The following is a 17,847-nucleotide window of genomic DNA, read 5'->3' on the forward strand; positions in this document are numbered from 1 at the left end:
GATGAACAATGTAGGGTAAGTAACATTATATAAGGTAGCATTGTTTAAAGTGGCTAGTGATATATTTACATCATTTCCCATCGATTCCCATGATTAAAGTGGCTGGAGTAGAGTCAGTGTCATTGACAGTGTGTTGGCAGTAGCCACTCAATGTTAGTGGTGGCTGTTTAACAGTCTGATGGCCTTGAGATAGAAGCTGTTTTTCAGTCTCTCGGTCCCAGCTTTGATGCACCTGTACTGACCTCGCCTTCTGGATGGCAGCGGGGTGAACAGGCAGTGGCTCGGGTGGTTGATGTCCTTGATGATCTTTATGGCCTTCCTGTAGCATCGGGTGGTGTAGGTGTCCTGGAGGGCAGGTAGTTTGCCCCCGGTGATGCGTTGTGCAGACCTCACTACCCTCTGGAGAGCCTTACGGTTGAGGGCGGTGCAGTTGCCATACCAGGCGGTGATACAGCCCGCCAGGATGCTCTCGATTGTGCATCTGTAGAAGTTTGTGAGTGCTTTTGGTGACAAGCCGAATTTCTTCAGCCTCCTGAGGTTGAAGAGGCGCTGCTGCGCCTTCCTCACGATGCTGTCTGTGTGAGTGGACCAATTCAGTTTGTCTGTGATGTGTATGCCGAGGAACTTAAAACTTGCTACCCTCTCCACTACTGTTCCATCGATGTGGATGGGGGTGTTCCCTCTGCTGTTTCCTGAAGTCCACAATCATCTCCTTAGTTTTGTTGACGTTGAGTGTGAGGTTATTTTCCTGACACCACACTCCGAGGGCCCTCACCTCCTCCCTGTAGGCCGTCTCGTCGTTGTTGGTAATCAAGCCTACCACTGTTGTGTCGTCCGCAAACTTGATGATTGAGTTGGAGGCGTGCATGGCCACGCAGTCGTGGGTGAACAGGGAGTACAGGAGAGGGCTCAGAACGCACCCTTGTGGGGCCCCAGTGTTGAGGATCAGCGGGGAGGAGATGTTGTTGCCTACCCTCACCACCTGGGGGCGGCCCGTCAGGAAGTCCAGTACCCAGTTGCACAGGGCGGGGTCGAGACCCAGGGTCTCGAGCTTGATGACGAGCTTGGAGGGTACTATGGTGTTGAATGCCGAGCTGTAGTCGATGAACAGCATTCTCACATAGGTATTCCTCTTGTCCAGATGGGTTAGGGCAGTGTGCAGTGTGGTTGAGATTGCATCGTCTGTGGACCTATTTGGGCGGTAAGCAAATTGGAGTGGGTCAAGGGTGTCAGGTAGGGTGGAGGTGATATGGTCCTTGACTAGTCTCTCAAAGCACTTCATGATGACGGATGTGAGTGCATCTCTCCGCAGAGATGGAATGGAACTTTGTCCTGCAGCCCACTAACCAGACAGTGAGGATGGGAGACTCTGTTACTCTGGTCTGCAGACCCCCCTACAGCAGGCCTCCAGCCACAGTGTCCTGGTTCAAGAACAACCGCCTCCTCACTCCCAAGGCACACTTCACTGTTGGGCCTAATGGAGACCTCATCTTCCACAGGTATGTGTGTGTGTGTGTGTGTGTGTGTGTGTGTGTGTGTGTGTGTGTGTGTGTGTGTGTGTGTGTGTGTGTGTGTGTGTGTGTGTGTGTGTGTGTGTGTGTATAATGTGCATGCATACTTGCATGTGTATGTGTGTGTGTATGACTATGTTAATGTATCAGATGAGGGTAGCCATCCAGTAACAGACAGTGTAAGCCATTTTTAACTGCTTGTTTCTCCAGTGCCTATGACACAGACAGGGGAGTGTACTTCTGCAGAGCATCCAACATCCACCTGTACAGATCTGTGACCTCTAGAACAGCCAGACTGACCGTTCTCGGTAAGACATCACACATGACGTAGGTTTATTATTCACTAGCCTTGCGTCTGTATAGGAGATATTATATTCTGTGTCTGTATAGGAGATATTATATTCTGTGTCTGTATAGGAGATATTATATTCTGTGTCTTTATTGGAGATATTATATTCTGTGTCTGTATAGGAGATATTATATTATGTGTCTGTATAGGAGATATTATATTCTGTGCCTGTATAGGAGATATTATATTTTGTGTCTGTATAGGAGATATTGATAAAGCATGTTTACATTCAGTACGCATATACAATTGCAATCATCATCTGAGACACAGTCCATTGTCTGAGATATATTGATACAGAAGTAAGAAGTTCAGCCTACTCTTCCTCCTCCCCCTGATCCCCTATTGTCCTGCCAGCCCCTCCCTCGGTGAGGCTGTGGCCCCCAGTGGTGATGGTCCCTGTGGGGGCCCAGGTGGTGTTCCACTGCCAGGTTTGGGGACATCCCCTTCCCTCCATCGTCTGGTCCAAACAGGGACGCTCTATGCAGACTGGTGGAAAGATCTCTGTGGGGTATGTTCAGTGTAACAGAAGTGGTTCTGTGAGGTTTTAGCTCAGTGGGCCAACACAGTCTTGTGTTACTGTACACTAGAAAACATTTTTGATGTCATCAACCAATATTTTGTCAGGAACCTTTAGCTTGACAAGGCCAGGAGACCACTTCCCTTTCTGTGATAATGACCGACCAACTTCTCTGTTCTCAGGGTGAGAAACGCTACCCTCTACATCCTGTCTGTCAGGAGCTATGACGAGGGGACTTACACCTGTGCAGCCTCTAACACTGTGGGGCATGACCGGAGCACAGCTACTTTACGTGTTGCTGGTAACTTCCCTCACCCAGTACAGTACACACATTCTGTTTGATGTTAAACTATAGTACTGCATGGCTCATGCATTTCTGGATGCCAAATAGAGCAGACTAATGTAGAGACACAGGAGAGGAGTTCTTCTTTGGTTGATAGTTAATCCATGAGGTGCTCTTTGATCATGGTATTAAATACTATAGAACAAAAAGAAGTTGATGCTGGGTAGTGAACGATGCCTGAAAAGCCTTTGTGCAAAACAAACTTCCAGAAGTAATCAAGGCACTCTAATGTAGTGGAAAAATGTAAAAGCCTTTATTGTTTTAATTTAAAAAACACTAACGTGTTTTGGCTACAACAGCCTTCATCAGGGTGGCAAAGAATAGTGGTGGACAAATGTGTGTATCCCAACTCTAACAGGAAGTGACTACATTTATTACCATATGTACACTGAATAAAAATGTAAACGCAACATGTAAAGTGTTGATCCCATGTTTCATGAGCTGAAATCAAAGATCCCAGAAATGTTCCATACGCACTAAAAACTTATTTCTCTCAAATTTTGTGCACAAATTTGTTTACATCTCTGTTGGTGACCATTTTTCTTTTGCCAAGATAATCCATCCACCTGACAGGTGTGGCATATCAAGAATCTGATTAAACAGCATGATCATTACACAGGTGCACCTTATGCTGGGGACAATAAAAGGCCACTCTTAAATGTGCAGTTTTGTCACACAACACAATGCCACAGATGTATCAAGTTTTGAGGGAGTGTGCAATTAGCATGTTGACTGAAAGAATGTCCACCAGAGCTGTTCCCAGAGAATTGAATGTTAATTTCTCTACCATAAGCCGCCTCCAACGTCGTTTTAGAGAATTTAGCAGTACGTCCCACCGGCCTCACAACCACAGACCACGTGTATGGGCGAGCGATTTGCTGATGTCAATGCTGTGAACAGAGTGCCCCATGGTGGTGGTGGGGTTATGGTATAGGCATGCACAAGTTACGGGCAATGTTCACAGTTGCGTTTTATCAATGACAATTTGAATGCACAAAAATACCGTAATGACCCATTGTGAGGCCCATTTAATTTAAGGTACTGTATCTGTGACCAACAGATGCATATCTGTATTCCCAGTCATGTGAAATCCATAGATTAGGGCCTAATGAATTTATTTAAATTGACCGATTTCCTCATATGAACTGTAACTCAGTAATATCAATAAAATTGTTGCATGTTGCGTTTATATTTTTATTCAGTATAATTGATGAAGTAAAAAAAACTTGAAAATTGGCCTATATCCGAGGTATGGACAACAAAGTTAACTTGATCAACATTACCTGGAAGTGAAGCTCAGGCATGTGATTAAGGTGTTTATTACCTGAATTAATGTACTGAGACGATGATAAGGATTGTCTGATGTGGTGCTCCCTCCCCCTTCCTAGCCCTCTCTGGCTCAGTGAGCCCCATCATAGTGTCCTTCGTTGGGGCCGTGAGCAGCTCAGAAGGGTCCTCTGTGGTCCTGCCATGCAGAGCAGTGGGGGACCTCCCCATCAGGTACACCTGGACCAGAGGACACTCTCAGACCTCTATCACCCCAACCCTGAAGAGGCATGTAGATGGTGAGCCAGTCACATTTAAAACGTACACCTGCTAAGAAAGAAAAACAAGCACATTCCGCTATAGAGTAAAAGCCCTTTCTACTTTTATAGAGGCAAAGCCCTTTCTACTTTTATAGAGGCAAAGCCCTTTCTACTTTTATAGAGGCAAAGCCCTTTCTACTTCTATGGCGGCAAAGCCCTTTCTACTTCTATGGCGGCAAAGCCCTTTCTACTTCTATGGCGGCAAAGCCCTTTCTACTTCTATGGCGGCAAAGCCCTTTCTACTTCTATGGCGGCAAAGCCCTTTCTACTTCTATGGCGGCAAAGCCCTTTCTACTTTTATAGAGGCAAAGCCCTTTCTACTTCTATGGCGGCAAAGCCCTTTCTACTTCTATGGCGGCAAAGCCCTTTCTACTTTTATAGAGGCAAAGCCCTTTCTACTTTTATAGAGTAAAAGCCCTTTCTACTTTTATAGAGGCAAAGCCCTTTCTACTTTTATAGAGGCAAAGCCCTTTATACTTTTATAGAGGCAAAGCCCTTTCTACTTCTATGGCGGCAAAGCCCTTTCTACTTCTATGGCGGCAAAGCCCTTTCTACTTCTATGGCGGCAAAGCCCTTTCTACTTCTATGGCGGCAAAGCCCTTTCTACTTCTATGGCGGCAAAGCCCTTTCTACTTCTATAGAGGCAAAGCCCTTTCTACTTTTATAGAGGCAAAGCCCTTTCTACTTCTATGGCGGCAAAGCCCTTTCTACTTTTATAGAGGCAAAGTCCTTTCTACTTCTATAGAGGCAAAGCCCTTTCTACTTCTATAGAGGCAAGGCCATTTCTACTTCTATTGAGGCAAAGCCCTTTCTACTTCTATAGAGGCAAGGCCATTTCTACTTAATTAGAAGAGGTCAGATTAGTGAAAGCAACATGTTGAAGCTCTCCTTAGCTTTTCAGTGGTCTGAACAGCTTCTGCAATATTGGTTAGGGGAATGTGCTTTAGGCTAGGGGTTATTTTTGTACCTGGCTATAAAGGCTGTTGTTGCAATGTTCATTAAGTGTTTGGTGAATGTGTGACTTTGTGCTTTCATGTGTGTGCAGATGAGGGGGCTCTGCATATCTCCAGGGTTCAGTTGTCTGATGCAGGAGACTACCACTGTGCAGCTGAGAACAGAGCGGGACAACAGCAAAGAAGAACCACCCTCACCATCTCTGGTATTATCCATGTCTTCATGATATCTACAGTGGAATACACACACACACACAAACACACACACACACTGTCAACCTATCTATCATCATCATTATCTCCTCTATCTAAAGCTGAAGATGACCCGGCTGACAGAGACAAGCAGCATAGACAGATTGCGTCTGCAGTGAGTAATAATTGAGGTTGATGTGAAAGTCTAACGCTTGTTTGCTGATTTGTTTACCATTGTTGAACATCGTGAGTCACAGCTTTGTTGCGATCTCCAGTTGTGTGTTTATTTCTAACGGCTTTCAGTGGTTCAGTTGGTATGCCTTTCTGACAATGTCATATTTCATGAATCTGACAAACATCTTCCCACAAATGGCAGGTTCCAAACACTGAAGCAGAGCAGAGAATTCCTCTGTCCAGTAACGTCCTGAGTCTAGCTCAGCGTTCTGAGATGACCCAATTACAGGCAGGAAGCACAGGTGTGTATAGCCCAAAACTTAAATCATAGTATGCTATGCATGCGAATCCTTGTACGAACTACCTTTTTCAGTATTTACAAGGCTGAGGCAATATTGTAATGTGTTATGTTATGTAAAATGCATGTGTTGGGGTTCGTTTCCTTGTTCATCATTGACTCATTGGTGAAATTAGCATTATGACAATATCTTTAATTAAATAATTCAAAACCCTTTATTAATGCAATTGCAGACAAAAGTTGACAAGAGAAACATAACGCATGTTTCCGAGTGAGTTCTGCATCGAAGAAAAGGTCCCAAGTTATTTGATTAAACCTGAAGTCCAGCCCTAGTGATGTCACTGCCTACGTCATTATCTTCTACTCCTGAGACCAAAACCATGCCTACTCAACACTAAACACAAAACCTCTTGTTTATATAGCTATCTAAAATCTTAGAAGTAAATGTCCAAGTTGATTTATAGTGGAATGTCTGACTAATCTCTTATCTCTTACACTCCCCTGCAGAGTTCTGTCTTCACAGTCACACATTTCTCAGACAGTTTCTTCATAAGAGGCAGTGAGCCTAGAAAAGTACTGTGAAACAATATTAAACCTCCTAATGTATATATATATATTGTTAATCTGTCACGTTCTGACCTTAGTTCCTTTTTTATGTCTCTATTTTAGTTTGGTCAGGGCGTGAGTTGGGGTGGGAATTTTATGTTTTTGTTCTGTTTTGTTTTGTATTTCTGCTTTTGGCCTAGTATGGTTCCCAATCAGAGGCAGCTGTCAATCGTTGTCTCTGATTGAGAACCATACTTAGTCAGCCTGTTTTCCCACTATGATTTGTGGGTAGTTGTTTTCTGTCTCTGTGTCTGCACCAGACAGAACTGTTTTGTTTTCGTTCGTTCTCTTGTTATTTTGTTTTTGTGTTCAGTTTAAATAAATATTAACATGGACACGTACCACGCTGCATATTGGTCCGATCCTTCCTACTCCTCCTCAGAAGAGGAGGAAAACCGTTACAGAACTACCCACCACAACCGGACCAAGCAGCGTGGTAACCAGGAGCAGAGGTTTCTGGGCTCCTGGACTTGGGAGGAGATACTGGAAGGCAGGGGACCCTGGGCACAGGCTGGGGAATATCGCCGCCCCAAGGAAGAGCTGGAGGCAGCGAAAGCTGAGCGGCGGCGATATAAGGTAAGGCAGCGCAACAGGCATGAGAGGCAGCCCCAATTTTTTGGGGGGTTGGCACACGGGGAGATTGGCGGAGTCAGGTGATAGACCTGAGCCAACTCCCCGTGCTTACCGGAAGAAGCGCAGTACTGGTCTGGCACCGTGTTATGCGGTTAAGCGCACGGTGTCACCAGTACGCGCTCATAGCTTTGTGAGCTATAGGCCAGCCCCCCGCAAGTGCCATGTGAGAGTGGGCATCCAGCCAGGGCGTATTGTGCCGGCCCAGCGTGTTTGGTCTCCGGTACGCCGTTTCGGCCCAGGGTATCCTGCGCCAGCTCTGCGTGCTGTGTCTCCGGGGCGCTGGGAGGGTGCAGTGCGTCCTATGCCTGCGCTCCGCCTGTGCCGGGCGAATGTGGGTATTGAGCCTAAGGGAGAGGTGCGAGTGGTATGCACCAGATCTCCGGTGCTCACCCACAGCTCAGTCCATCCGGTGCCTCCACGCACCAGGCCTCCTGTAAGTCTCCCCAGCCTGGTGGGTCCTGTAGCAGCCCCACGCACCAGGCTGTCTCTCCATCTCCTCCCTCCAGGTTCTCCCATCTGTCCAGAGCTGCCAGAGCCGCCCGTCTGTCCGGAGCCGCTGGGGCCGTCCATCTGTCCGGAGCCACCGGAGCCGCCCGTCTGTCAGGAGCCGCCGGAGCCGCCCGTCTGTCAGGAGCCGCCGGAGCCGCCCGTCTGTCAGGAGCCGCCGTAGCCACCCGTCTGTCAGGTGCCGCCGGAGCCTCACGTCAGTCAGGAGCCGCCGGAGCCGCCCGTCAGTCAGGAGTCGCCCGGAGTCGCCCTTCACTCAGGAGCCCCCGGAGCCACCCGTCAGTCAGGAGCCTCCGGAGCCGCCCGTCAGTCAGGAGCTGCCGGAGCTGCCCATCACTCCGGCACTGCCGGAGTCTCCCGTCTATTCGGGGCCCGTTGCAAGGGTCCCCAGTCCGAGGTCGGCGGCGAGGGTCGCCGCTCCAAAGGCGCCACTTAAGTGGGCCAAGACTATGGTGGAGTAGGGTCCACGTCCCGCGCCAGAGCCGCCACCACGGACAGATACCCACCCAGACCCTCCCCTATGGGTTTAGGTTTTGCGGTCAGAGTCCGCACCTTTGGGGGGGGGGGGTACTGTCACGTCCTGACCTTAGTTCCTTTTTTATGTCTCTATTTTAGTTTGGTCAGGGCGTGAGTTGGGGTGGCATTCTATGTTTTTGTTCTATGTTTTGTATTTCTGCTTTTGGCCTGGTATGGTTCCCAATCAGAGGCAGCTGACAATCGTTGTCTCTGATTGAGAACCATACTTAGGCAGCCTGATTTCCCACTATGATTTGTGGGTAGTTGTTTTCTGTCTCTGTGTCTGCACCAGACAGAACACTACAATGAATACAATTGTATTCCTACCATAGTATACAGTATAGTATTTTTCATGTGGGCTTTGGTGCAATTTTCACAAGTATGTGGTACATTGTCACAACACTAAGCACAAAAATCAAAACAGATCATCAAAATGGCTTGTGTGAATTATAAGTGAAATAATCTGTCTGTAAACAATTGTTGGAAAAATTACTTGTGTCATGCACAAAGTAGATGTCCTAACCGACTTGCCAAAACTATAGTTTGTTTACAAGAAATCTGTGGAGTGATTGAAAAACTAGTTTTAATGACTCCATTCTTAGTGTATGTAAACTTCCGACTATATTTAAGCAATATAGACAATATACCACGGCTAAGAGCTGTTCTTAGGCACGAAGCAACCAGATTGCCAGGATACAACCCTTAGCCGTCGTATATTGGCCATATACCACAAACCCGGAGGTGCCTTATTGCTATTATAAACTGGTTACCAACAAAACATGTTTTGTTATACCTGTGGTACAGTATAGGCCCTATTGTACCATTGCTTTCAGACAATCAGCATTCAGGGATTGAACCACCCGGTTTATAAAAACAATATCTTCCCTCATTATCTGAATTTCATTGATATATTGTAAGCTGATGAATCTCAAGCAGAGAGACCGGCGATATTGTATAAGTTGACAAGTCATGAAGAAAAGGTGGTCTTGTACAATGTTGCATGAGGCATAAATTGCATACAGCACTGTATTATATTTTTACAGTGGCCAACTGCTTTACAATACCCCATACTGTGTTGGATCTTGTCTAGCCATCTTGTCTGAAGAGGACCACAATGGAAATAAGTCCCAGACTTTATTGTGTGTTATCCTCAATGATTTTATTCATGTGCATGTATGGCTTTTAAGTTTTATGTGTGCTTGTTTTTTTTTGAATGGTCAAATTAATAAACTAAACTAAACTGATCCACAAGATCTCACGGTTTGACTAATTTGACTTCAGATTCTGACGTTTGTCAACGTTTCTCCGAACGGCAAATTTCGAAGTTGCTCCAAACGTTTCGAGGTGTTTTGTACACCCTGGGTTTTCTCGTCCTGCTGCAGCTGCACCCCACATTGTTTAGGCATTCATTCCAAATGGTTCATTTAACAGTTAAGGTTTGGGACATTACAAGTGTTATCATTTTAGAGCTTTGTACTAAGAGAATATACCACTGACAAATATGATAAAGTGATTGACTATTGTGCCTAGAAACCCACAGGAAGCAGTGGTATTCTTGTTTTTTAGACTAGCATGCATTGTTTTGTTTGACACCACTCTTTTCATTCTTTTCTAGTTTCATTCCAAGCATCTCAAAGAGACTTGAGCAACGACATCACCCACGTGTCTGCCCCTGACACTTTACGACTGCTCTCGTCTCTCAAGAAGACAGCTTTAGGACTAGCAGGTCTCAGCGGAGGACAGACAGGATTGCTGGTACTACCGGACCAGGCCTCGGCCAAACCAACCCAGTCCACAATCACACAGATCCAGCTTCCAGTGCAACAACCCCCACATCCACCTCTATATCAACCCTTAGACCTACTAAGCCAGCCTTCAGTAACTCATAGAGTCGCCTCACTTACCCAGCTTCCAATAATACATACCCAGCCAACATTAGCACATAATCCACCCACAGAGACACAACGGCAGGTTTTAGTCCCACATAGCCAATCTCAATTAACACAGTCCGTATCCCAAAGCATCCACAACCAGCCATCAGTCATGCATATCCAGCATCAAGTCACTGACCAACCAATTAAACCACTAAAGCCCATCACCAGTATTACCCAGTCTCTGGTCCCACGCCCGCAACCTTCTCCAGACTCTCCCACTCACCTTTCAAACCCCTCTACCCAGAGTACGGAATGTCTTACCCAGCCCAGAGAACCTGTGACTCAGTCTCTACTCATGCAAACCCTGCATCCTTCTGACTCAATCACTCAAATTCACCATCCTGTAACGCAAAGTTATCCTTCATATTCACATATACAGCATCCTAGCCCTGTCACCCTGTTTTCAGTCACACAAATCCAGCCTGAACCTACACAAACTCAGTCTGAACCTACACAAACCCAGCCTGAACCTACACAAACTCAGCCTGAACCTACACAAACTCAGCCTGAACCTACACAAAATCAGCCTGAACCTACACAAAATCAGCCTGAACCTACACAAACCCAGCCTGAACCTACGCAAACCCAGCCTGAACCTACACAAACTCAGCCTGAACCTACACAAACTCAGCCTGAACCTACACAAACCCAGCCTGAACCTACACAAACCAAGCCTGAACCTACACAAGCCCAACCTGAACCTACACAAACCCAACCCCAACCTACACAAACCCAGCCTGAACCTACACAAACCCATCCTCTACCAAAAACGCAGCCTGAAACTACACAAACCAAGCCTGAACCTACACAAGCCCAACCTGAACCTACACAAACCCAACCCCAACCTACACAAACCCAGCCTGAACCTACACAAACCCATCCTCTACCAAAAACGCAGCCTGAAACTACACAAACCCAGCCTAAACCTACACAAACCCAGCCTGAACCTACACAAACCCAACCTGAACCTACACAAACCCAACCTGAACCTACACAAGCCCAACCTGAACCTACACAAACTCAGCCTGAACCTACAGAAGCCCAACATGAACCTACACAAACCCAGCCTGAAATTACACAAACCCAGCCTAAACCTCAACGAACCCAGCCTACACATCTCCTGTCCCAGCCTTCAGTCTCAATCACACATGCTCCTGACCTGAGCACCATACCACCCACCCCTGACCCCAAAGGCCCTAGTGCCCCATGGACCTCCACACCAGACCTCCTGCTGCAGAACATGAGTCAGCCCGCTAAGCCAGTTCATCCAGCCAAACCAACCAGGCACAATGACACAGAGCCCACAGAGTGGCTGAAGAGGAACACTTCTCTGTCCCCCATCAGGACCAGTGAGGACCCCAGGTAGGGCACCATGTGGTACAGTGGCAAGATGTGGGAGACGGAGTTGACCTTTATTTTGAAATCATTATCTACTTACAGCATAGATAGTTTTTGCTGTATCCGCCAGTGATGGAAAAAGTACCCCATTGCCATACTTGAGTACAAGTAAAGATACCTTAATAGAAAAGGGAGTCACCCAGTAAAATAATACTTGAATAAAAGTCTAAAAGTATTTGGTTTTAAATATACCTAAGTATCAAAAGTAATGTAATTGCTAAAATATACTTATGTATCAAAATTAAAAGTATAAATCTTTTCAAATTCCTTATATAAAGGACATAATTTACAGGCAAAGCATGTGTTTAAGTGAGTCCGCCAAATCAGAGACAGTAGGGATGAATTAGGCCATTTATCTGTCCTGCTAACCATTAAAAATGTAACGAGTACTTTTGGGTGTCAGGAAAATAATTTTGTAGTGAAGAATGTAGTGAAGAAAAAGAAAAAGTAGTCAAAAATATAAATAGTAAAAAAAACTACTTAAGTAGTACTTACCAGTATTTTTACTTAAGTACTTTATACCACTGGTATCTGCTTACAGTTTGCATGCATTCTTTGCAAAGCAAAATATACATTAATACTCAATGTTTTGAGTTATTATGTGCTATGTGGACAATGGTGAATAGGGGGAATGCAACAGTAAGGCTTAATCAAGAAATAGCTTTCTGTGAATCTGAGGGGTTGTATCAGGATCTACGAGATCATTTACCACTTCATATATGGGGCTCACAGGCTTAAACTGCTGACATGACTCCAGATAAAACTCTGCAACCACCACAGCTGCTATCACACTTGGGGATCTATTCAATTTGCATCGCGGGAGTTCAGCTTTACGGCGTGACTGAAATTTACAGGCAATTTTCCTGTTTTAGCAGAGACTGCATTCACGGTACATGCTGCATATCTAGGCTCAATCGGAAATTACCTTTACATTCCTGTTGCGGAATCTGTAACTCTTCAGTAATACAGACTGAATAGAACCTTTGATCTTGCTTAAATATTTCCACAGTTCAGACATACATGTGGGTGTATTATTATGTTGGCTGTAATGACTAATGTTTTTACACAATGAGGCCATGAGTTTGTTTTACTCCTAATTCTTTTGATTGGATAATGTTGAAAGAGAAATGTACATCACAACTGAACGTCCTAATATCCAAAGTCTGTCTTTTACCTATTGTATTTGGAGGTACTTCGACTAAATGCTACATTTGGACATAATTATGATCACCATTAAGAGTGACAACAATGGAACAATCTTTCTCTTGCTCTCTGTCTCACTCCCTCTCTCCCCCAGAGTAAAGCCTCCTCCTCCATGGCTCCCAGTGCTGGAGAAACATGACATCCCCATCGTGGTGGGAGTGGGTGTGTCTCTGGCCTTCATCTTCATCACCATGGCCTTCTACTCCCTGGTCCAGAAGAAAGAGCCTGCCCCCGCTATTAGAGGTCAGTGGACTGACCAGCTCAATCTCTGCTGGATCTCAACCCTAATGCCTATCTTTTATCATACTGTTTTCATGGTTCAAATTACTCATGGTCAGGACACTTGTAAAAAACCAGGGCACCGCCTATTAAATGTGAGCACCCCTGCAATCATAAAAAATCTTAACAACCAGAAATTGCAAGATTCTGACAGTTATGTGAACCCTGGGCATTGGGTTAGAAAAGGGGAAGTATACTGAGCAAAACCTTAAACGCAACATGCAAACTGTTGTTCCAATGTTTCATGAGCTGAAATAAAAGATCTCAGAAATTTTCCATACTCACAAAAAGCTTATTTCTCTCAAATTTTGTGTGCAAATTTGTTTACATCCATGTTAGTGAGCATTTCTCCTTTTCCAAGATAATGCATCCACCTGACAGGTGTGGCATATCAAGAAGCTGATTAAACAGCATGATCATTACACAGGTTCAATTGGCATGCTGACTGCAGGAATATCTACTAGAGCTGTTGCCAGAGAATTAATGTTCATTTCTCTACCATAAGCCGACTCCAACGTCATTTTAGAGAATTTGGCAGTATGCCCAATCGGCCTCACAACCGCAGATCACATGTAACCAGGACCTCCACATCCAACTTCTTCACTTGCGGAATTGTCTGAGACCAGCCACCTGGACAGCTGATGAAACTGAGGAGTATTTCTGTCTGTAATAAAGCCCTTTTAAGGTGAAAAACTCATTCTGATTGGGCTGGGCCTGGCTCCCCTTAGGGTGAGCCTGGCTCCCAAGTGGGTGGGTCAATGCCCTCATGGTTAGTCAAGGTAATTGAGGTCATATGTAGGTAGAGTTAAGACATGTAGGTAGAGTTATTAAAGTGACTATGCATAGATAATTACAGAGAGTAGCAGCAGTGTAAAGAGGAGGGGGGCAATAGTCTGGGTAGCCATTTGATTAGATGTTCAGTAGTCTTATGGCTTGTGGGTAGAAGCTGTTTAGAAGCCTCTTGGACCTAGACTTGGCACTCCGGTACAGCTTGCCATGCGGTAGCAGAGAGAACAATCTATGACTAGGGTGGCTGGAGTCTTTGACAATTTTTTGGGCCTTCCTCTGACACCAGCCTGTATAGAGTTCCTGGATGGCAGGAAGCTTGGCCCCAGTAATGTACCCTCTGTAGTGCCTTGCGGTCGGAGGCCAAGCAGTTGCAATACCAGGCAGTGATGCAACCAGTCAGGATGCTCTCGATAGTGCAGCTGTAGAACCTTTAGAGGATCTGAGGACCCATGCCAAATCTTTTCAGTCTCCTGAGGGGGAATATATTTTATCGTGCCCTCTTCACGACTGTCTTGGTGTGCTTGGACCATGTTAGTTTGTTGGTGATGTGGACACCAAGGAACTTGAAGCTCTCAACCTGCTCCACTACAGCACTGTCGGTGAGAATGCGGGTGTGCTCGGTCCTCCTTTTCCTGTAGTCCACAATCATCTCCTTTGTCTTGATCACATTGAGGGAGAGGTTGTTGTCCTGGCACCACACGACCAGGTCTCTGACCTCCTCCCTATAGGCTGTCTCATCGTTGTTGGTGATCAGGCCTAACACTGTTGTGTCATCGGCAAACTTAATGATGGTGTTGGAGTCGTGCCTGGCTCTGCAGTCATGAGTGAACAGGGAGTACAGGAGGGGACAGAGCACTCACCCCTGGGTGGCCCCTGTGTTGAGTATCAGCGTGGCCGATGTGTTGTTACCTACCCTTACCACCTGGGGGCGGCCCGTCAGGAAGTCCAGGATCCATTTGCAGAGGAAGGTGTTTAGTCTCAGGGTCCTTAGCTTAGTGATGAGATTTGAGGGCACTATGGTGTTGAATGCTGAGCTGTAGTCAATGAATATCATTCTCACACAGGTGTTCCTTTTGTCCAGGTGGGAAAGGGCAGTGTGGAGTGCATTAGAGATTGCACCATTTGTGGATCTCGCTGGGGCGGTATGCAAATTGAGTGGGCCTAGTGTTTCTGGGATGATGTTATTGATGTGAGCCATGACAAGCCTTTCAAAGCACTTCATGGCTACAGACATGCCTGCTACGGGTAGTCATTTAGGAGGTTACCTTAGTGTTCTTGGGCACAGGGACTATGGTGGTCTGCTTGAAACATGTTGGTATTACAGACTCAAACAGGGAGAGGATGAAAATGTCAGTGAGGACACTTGCCAGTTGGTCAGCGCATGATCGGAGTACACGTCCTGGTAATCCGTCTCGGCCCTGCGGCCTTGTGAATGTTGACCCGTCGAAAGGTCTCACTCCCATCGGCTGCAGAGAGCGTGATCCCACAGTCGTCCGGAACAGCTGATGCTCTCATGCATGTTTCAGTGTTACTTGCCTCGAAGCGAGCATGGAAGTAATTTAGCTTGTCTGGTAGGTTCGTGTCTCTAGGCAACTCTCTGCTGTGCTTTCCTTTGTAGTCTGTAATAGTTTGCAAGCCCAGCCACATCCGACGAGCGTGGGAGCCGTTGTAGTACGATTCGATCTTAGTCCTGTATTGACGCTTTGCCTGATTTATGGTTTGGTTACATTTAACTGTAACTCAGTAAAGATGTGGAAATTGTTGCATGTTGCGTTTATATCTTTGTTCAGTATATTAATTTATCTTATTGAATCCCATTAGCCTTGTCTTCCACAGTTCCCAGGAACCTGGGAGTCCCCTTCAGACATGCTGAACGTCTGGCCACTGGGAGGACTTATGAGAACAGGTGATTGTTGTTGGCACTATTATTATGTTTGTTGTTCTTCTTGTTGTTGAGGATATCTCTATGAAAATAGGAATGTACTTCCCCTAATGGCTAATGTACAGTATATGTATCCTCGGTCCTGGAAGGGCGTTTGAGGATGATGATTTGGTGGCTGTGATTGAACAAAGCCCCGACACGTCAGATACACGTACCAGGCCCCCTGCCCCCCGCCCAGTCACTGTGATGATAGACCCTGCCTTTGATGAGACTCAGGAGACACAGCCTCGCCCCCCGTCCTCTCCAGAACACTCAGTCATAGCAGAGACCTACCCTGAGGCAATCGAAGACACACAGGTCAGTATATATGTGTGTGTGTGGTGTGTGCGTATGTATGCATATGTTCTCGCGTGTGTGTGTGTGTGTGTATGTAAAATCATGTCCAACATTTCCCACACATTGCCATGCCAAGATATTACAAATTCGGGAGTAGCAGCTGTCTGGATCCTTTCCACCTCAGGTTGACCCCTTCCTGGATGAAGAGAAAGACTGCAGCCTGTCTCACCCCAGCATCCAGCTGCAGTGTGTGGAGGACTGGGGGGGTGGAGGAGTATACGGACAATATCAGGGCCAGGACTTTCTCCCTGAGCCCCCCTCTCTCACTCCTTCACCTTTCCGCTCCCTGTCTCCCTCCCCTCCTCCTGTGCGTGAGGAAAGCCTGTGCTCCTCCCTGACACTCCAGACCACTGAGCCCTGTGCCACGCCCATCCACCACAGCGTCAGCATCTCCCACGGTAACGCCCCCCTCCTCCTCTCCCACTGCGTCTCCCTAGGCCTCACCACCGTCGCCGTTGATGTTCACTTCTACCCAGCAGCTCTTGCGTCAGCCACCGCTGCCATGGCGACCGTGACAGCCGCCACACAGGTTAATGCTACCGCCGCTGCTGCTCCAGGGCCCCAGCTCAGCTCTCGATTGGCACAAGGTCAGGAGCATGACCAATCGGCTCCCAGCATGTGCCAGAGTAAGTAACTACATAGAGGGAATGCCGGATGGAGAATTGGTTCCAACACAGATGTTGCCATTAGTCTCCACTTTGGACAGCTTGGCTGGATTCTTGGTTGTCTTCACGTGTCTCTCTGTGTTTATCAGCCTGTTTCCTCTGCCTTGATCTGACACTAGTGTGGAGAATGTGTTTGTGTTGGAACCATACACTGAAGACTATAGGACAACATCCTAAATGGTCTACACATACTGTACCACAGTCAGCTATAAACACGTCAACTACATAATGTCAATGTATTCTGTTTCTGTCCTTCATAAAGAAAAGTCATATGAGATTTTCATTATTGATCATGTATATTATGGCTTCATTGTGTATTAGAAATGTCAGTTACACAATGATGCTTGAGGCCTAAAATAATGCATTTATAGGAAGCAAAAACTAGAATATGTATAACTGCTTTCATAATCTTCTTTTACATGCCAATGTTTCTCTGCCTTGACTGAATATATAGCTCATTATATTTATATATACACTTTATAAACTCATGTGTCAAATACATTTTCTCAGTTGAATATTCTACAATGAAAAAGCCAAGGAGAAAACAGCTGTGTACAAAATATTGCAATCTTTGTTACTTTACACTTCCTAATCAGGTAATACACAACCTCTCTCTGTTGCACCATAAACAGACTGTTACTTCTGTGCTGAAACCAAAGGAAGGTGACGACAGGGCTTAATTTACTGTAAGTCCCAATTGAGACCCAGCTGACCTGAAATTTCATTTATCTGGATCAGTTCACTTTATGATCAGTGAAATGTCTATAACTTTCATGAATTTCCCTTTCCTTTGCTACTGCCATGAATTCATTACTCTTAAATGAATGTGTTAAACTGAAAATTATATTTTTCCCCCTGTATTTCTCATCTTATTTGTTTCAATAACATGTCCAGTATCAATTGTTGCTAACAAAAGTTAATGTCATTTTTTAAATTTTTTTATCTTACATATTTATATTTGAGTGTATTAAATCAGTGAACTTATTACCTTTGTATGGGTGATAAAATGCCAACAAAAAAATATTAAAAAGTTATGACACAGATCTAACATTCACATACTGTGATAATTATTTGAAGTACTGTATCAAATGGATTTTTATTTACTCAACAATGGCC

The 17,847-nt window shown here is 45.6% G+C and overlaps 1 protein-coding gene across 2 annotated transcripts in view; it reads left to right on the forward strand.

Moving 5' to 3' along the window:
• Positions 1-17,847, forward strand: part of LOC112263112 — a 33,898-nt gene extending 16,051 nt beyond the window's left edge. The window contains exons 8-20 of one of the 2 annotated variants that reach the window (XM_042294889.1): positions 1,313-1,499; positions 1,722-1,819; positions 2,215-2,368; positions 2,560-2,678; positions 4,109-4,285; positions 5,352-5,465; positions 5,574-5,626; positions 5,828-5,927; positions 9,801-11,481; positions 12,815-12,963; positions 15,610-15,694; positions 15,820-16,027; positions 16,191-17,847. In XM_042294889.1, the coding sequence (XP_042150823.1) occupies positions 1,313-1,499; positions 1,722-1,819; positions 2,215-2,368; positions 2,560-2,678; positions 4,109-4,285; positions 5,352-5,465; positions 5,574-5,626; positions 5,828-5,927; positions 9,801-11,481; positions 12,815-12,963; positions 15,610-15,694; positions 15,820-16,027; positions 16,191-16,700 (3,635 nt within the window). In that variant the 3' untranslated portion in view covers positions 16,701-17,847. The remainder of the gene's footprint in view (positions 1-1,312; positions 1,500-1,721; positions 1,820-2,214; positions 2,369-2,559; positions 2,679-4,108; positions 4,286-5,351; positions 5,466-5,573; positions 5,627-5,827; positions 5,928-9,800; positions 11,482-12,814; positions 12,964-15,609; positions 15,695-15,819; positions 16,028-16,190) is intronic. The other variant, XM_042294890.1, reaches the window with a different exon arrangement.

This window comes from Oncorhynchus tshawytscha, linkage group LG12, assembly GCF_018296145.1.
Source record: "Oncorhynchus tshawytscha isolate Ot180627B linkage group LG12, Otsh_v2.0, whole genome shotgun sequence".
NCBI classification, from domain to species: domain Eukaryota; kingdom Metazoa; phylum Chordata; class Actinopteri; order Salmoniformes; family Salmonidae; genus Oncorhynchus; species Oncorhynchus tshawytscha.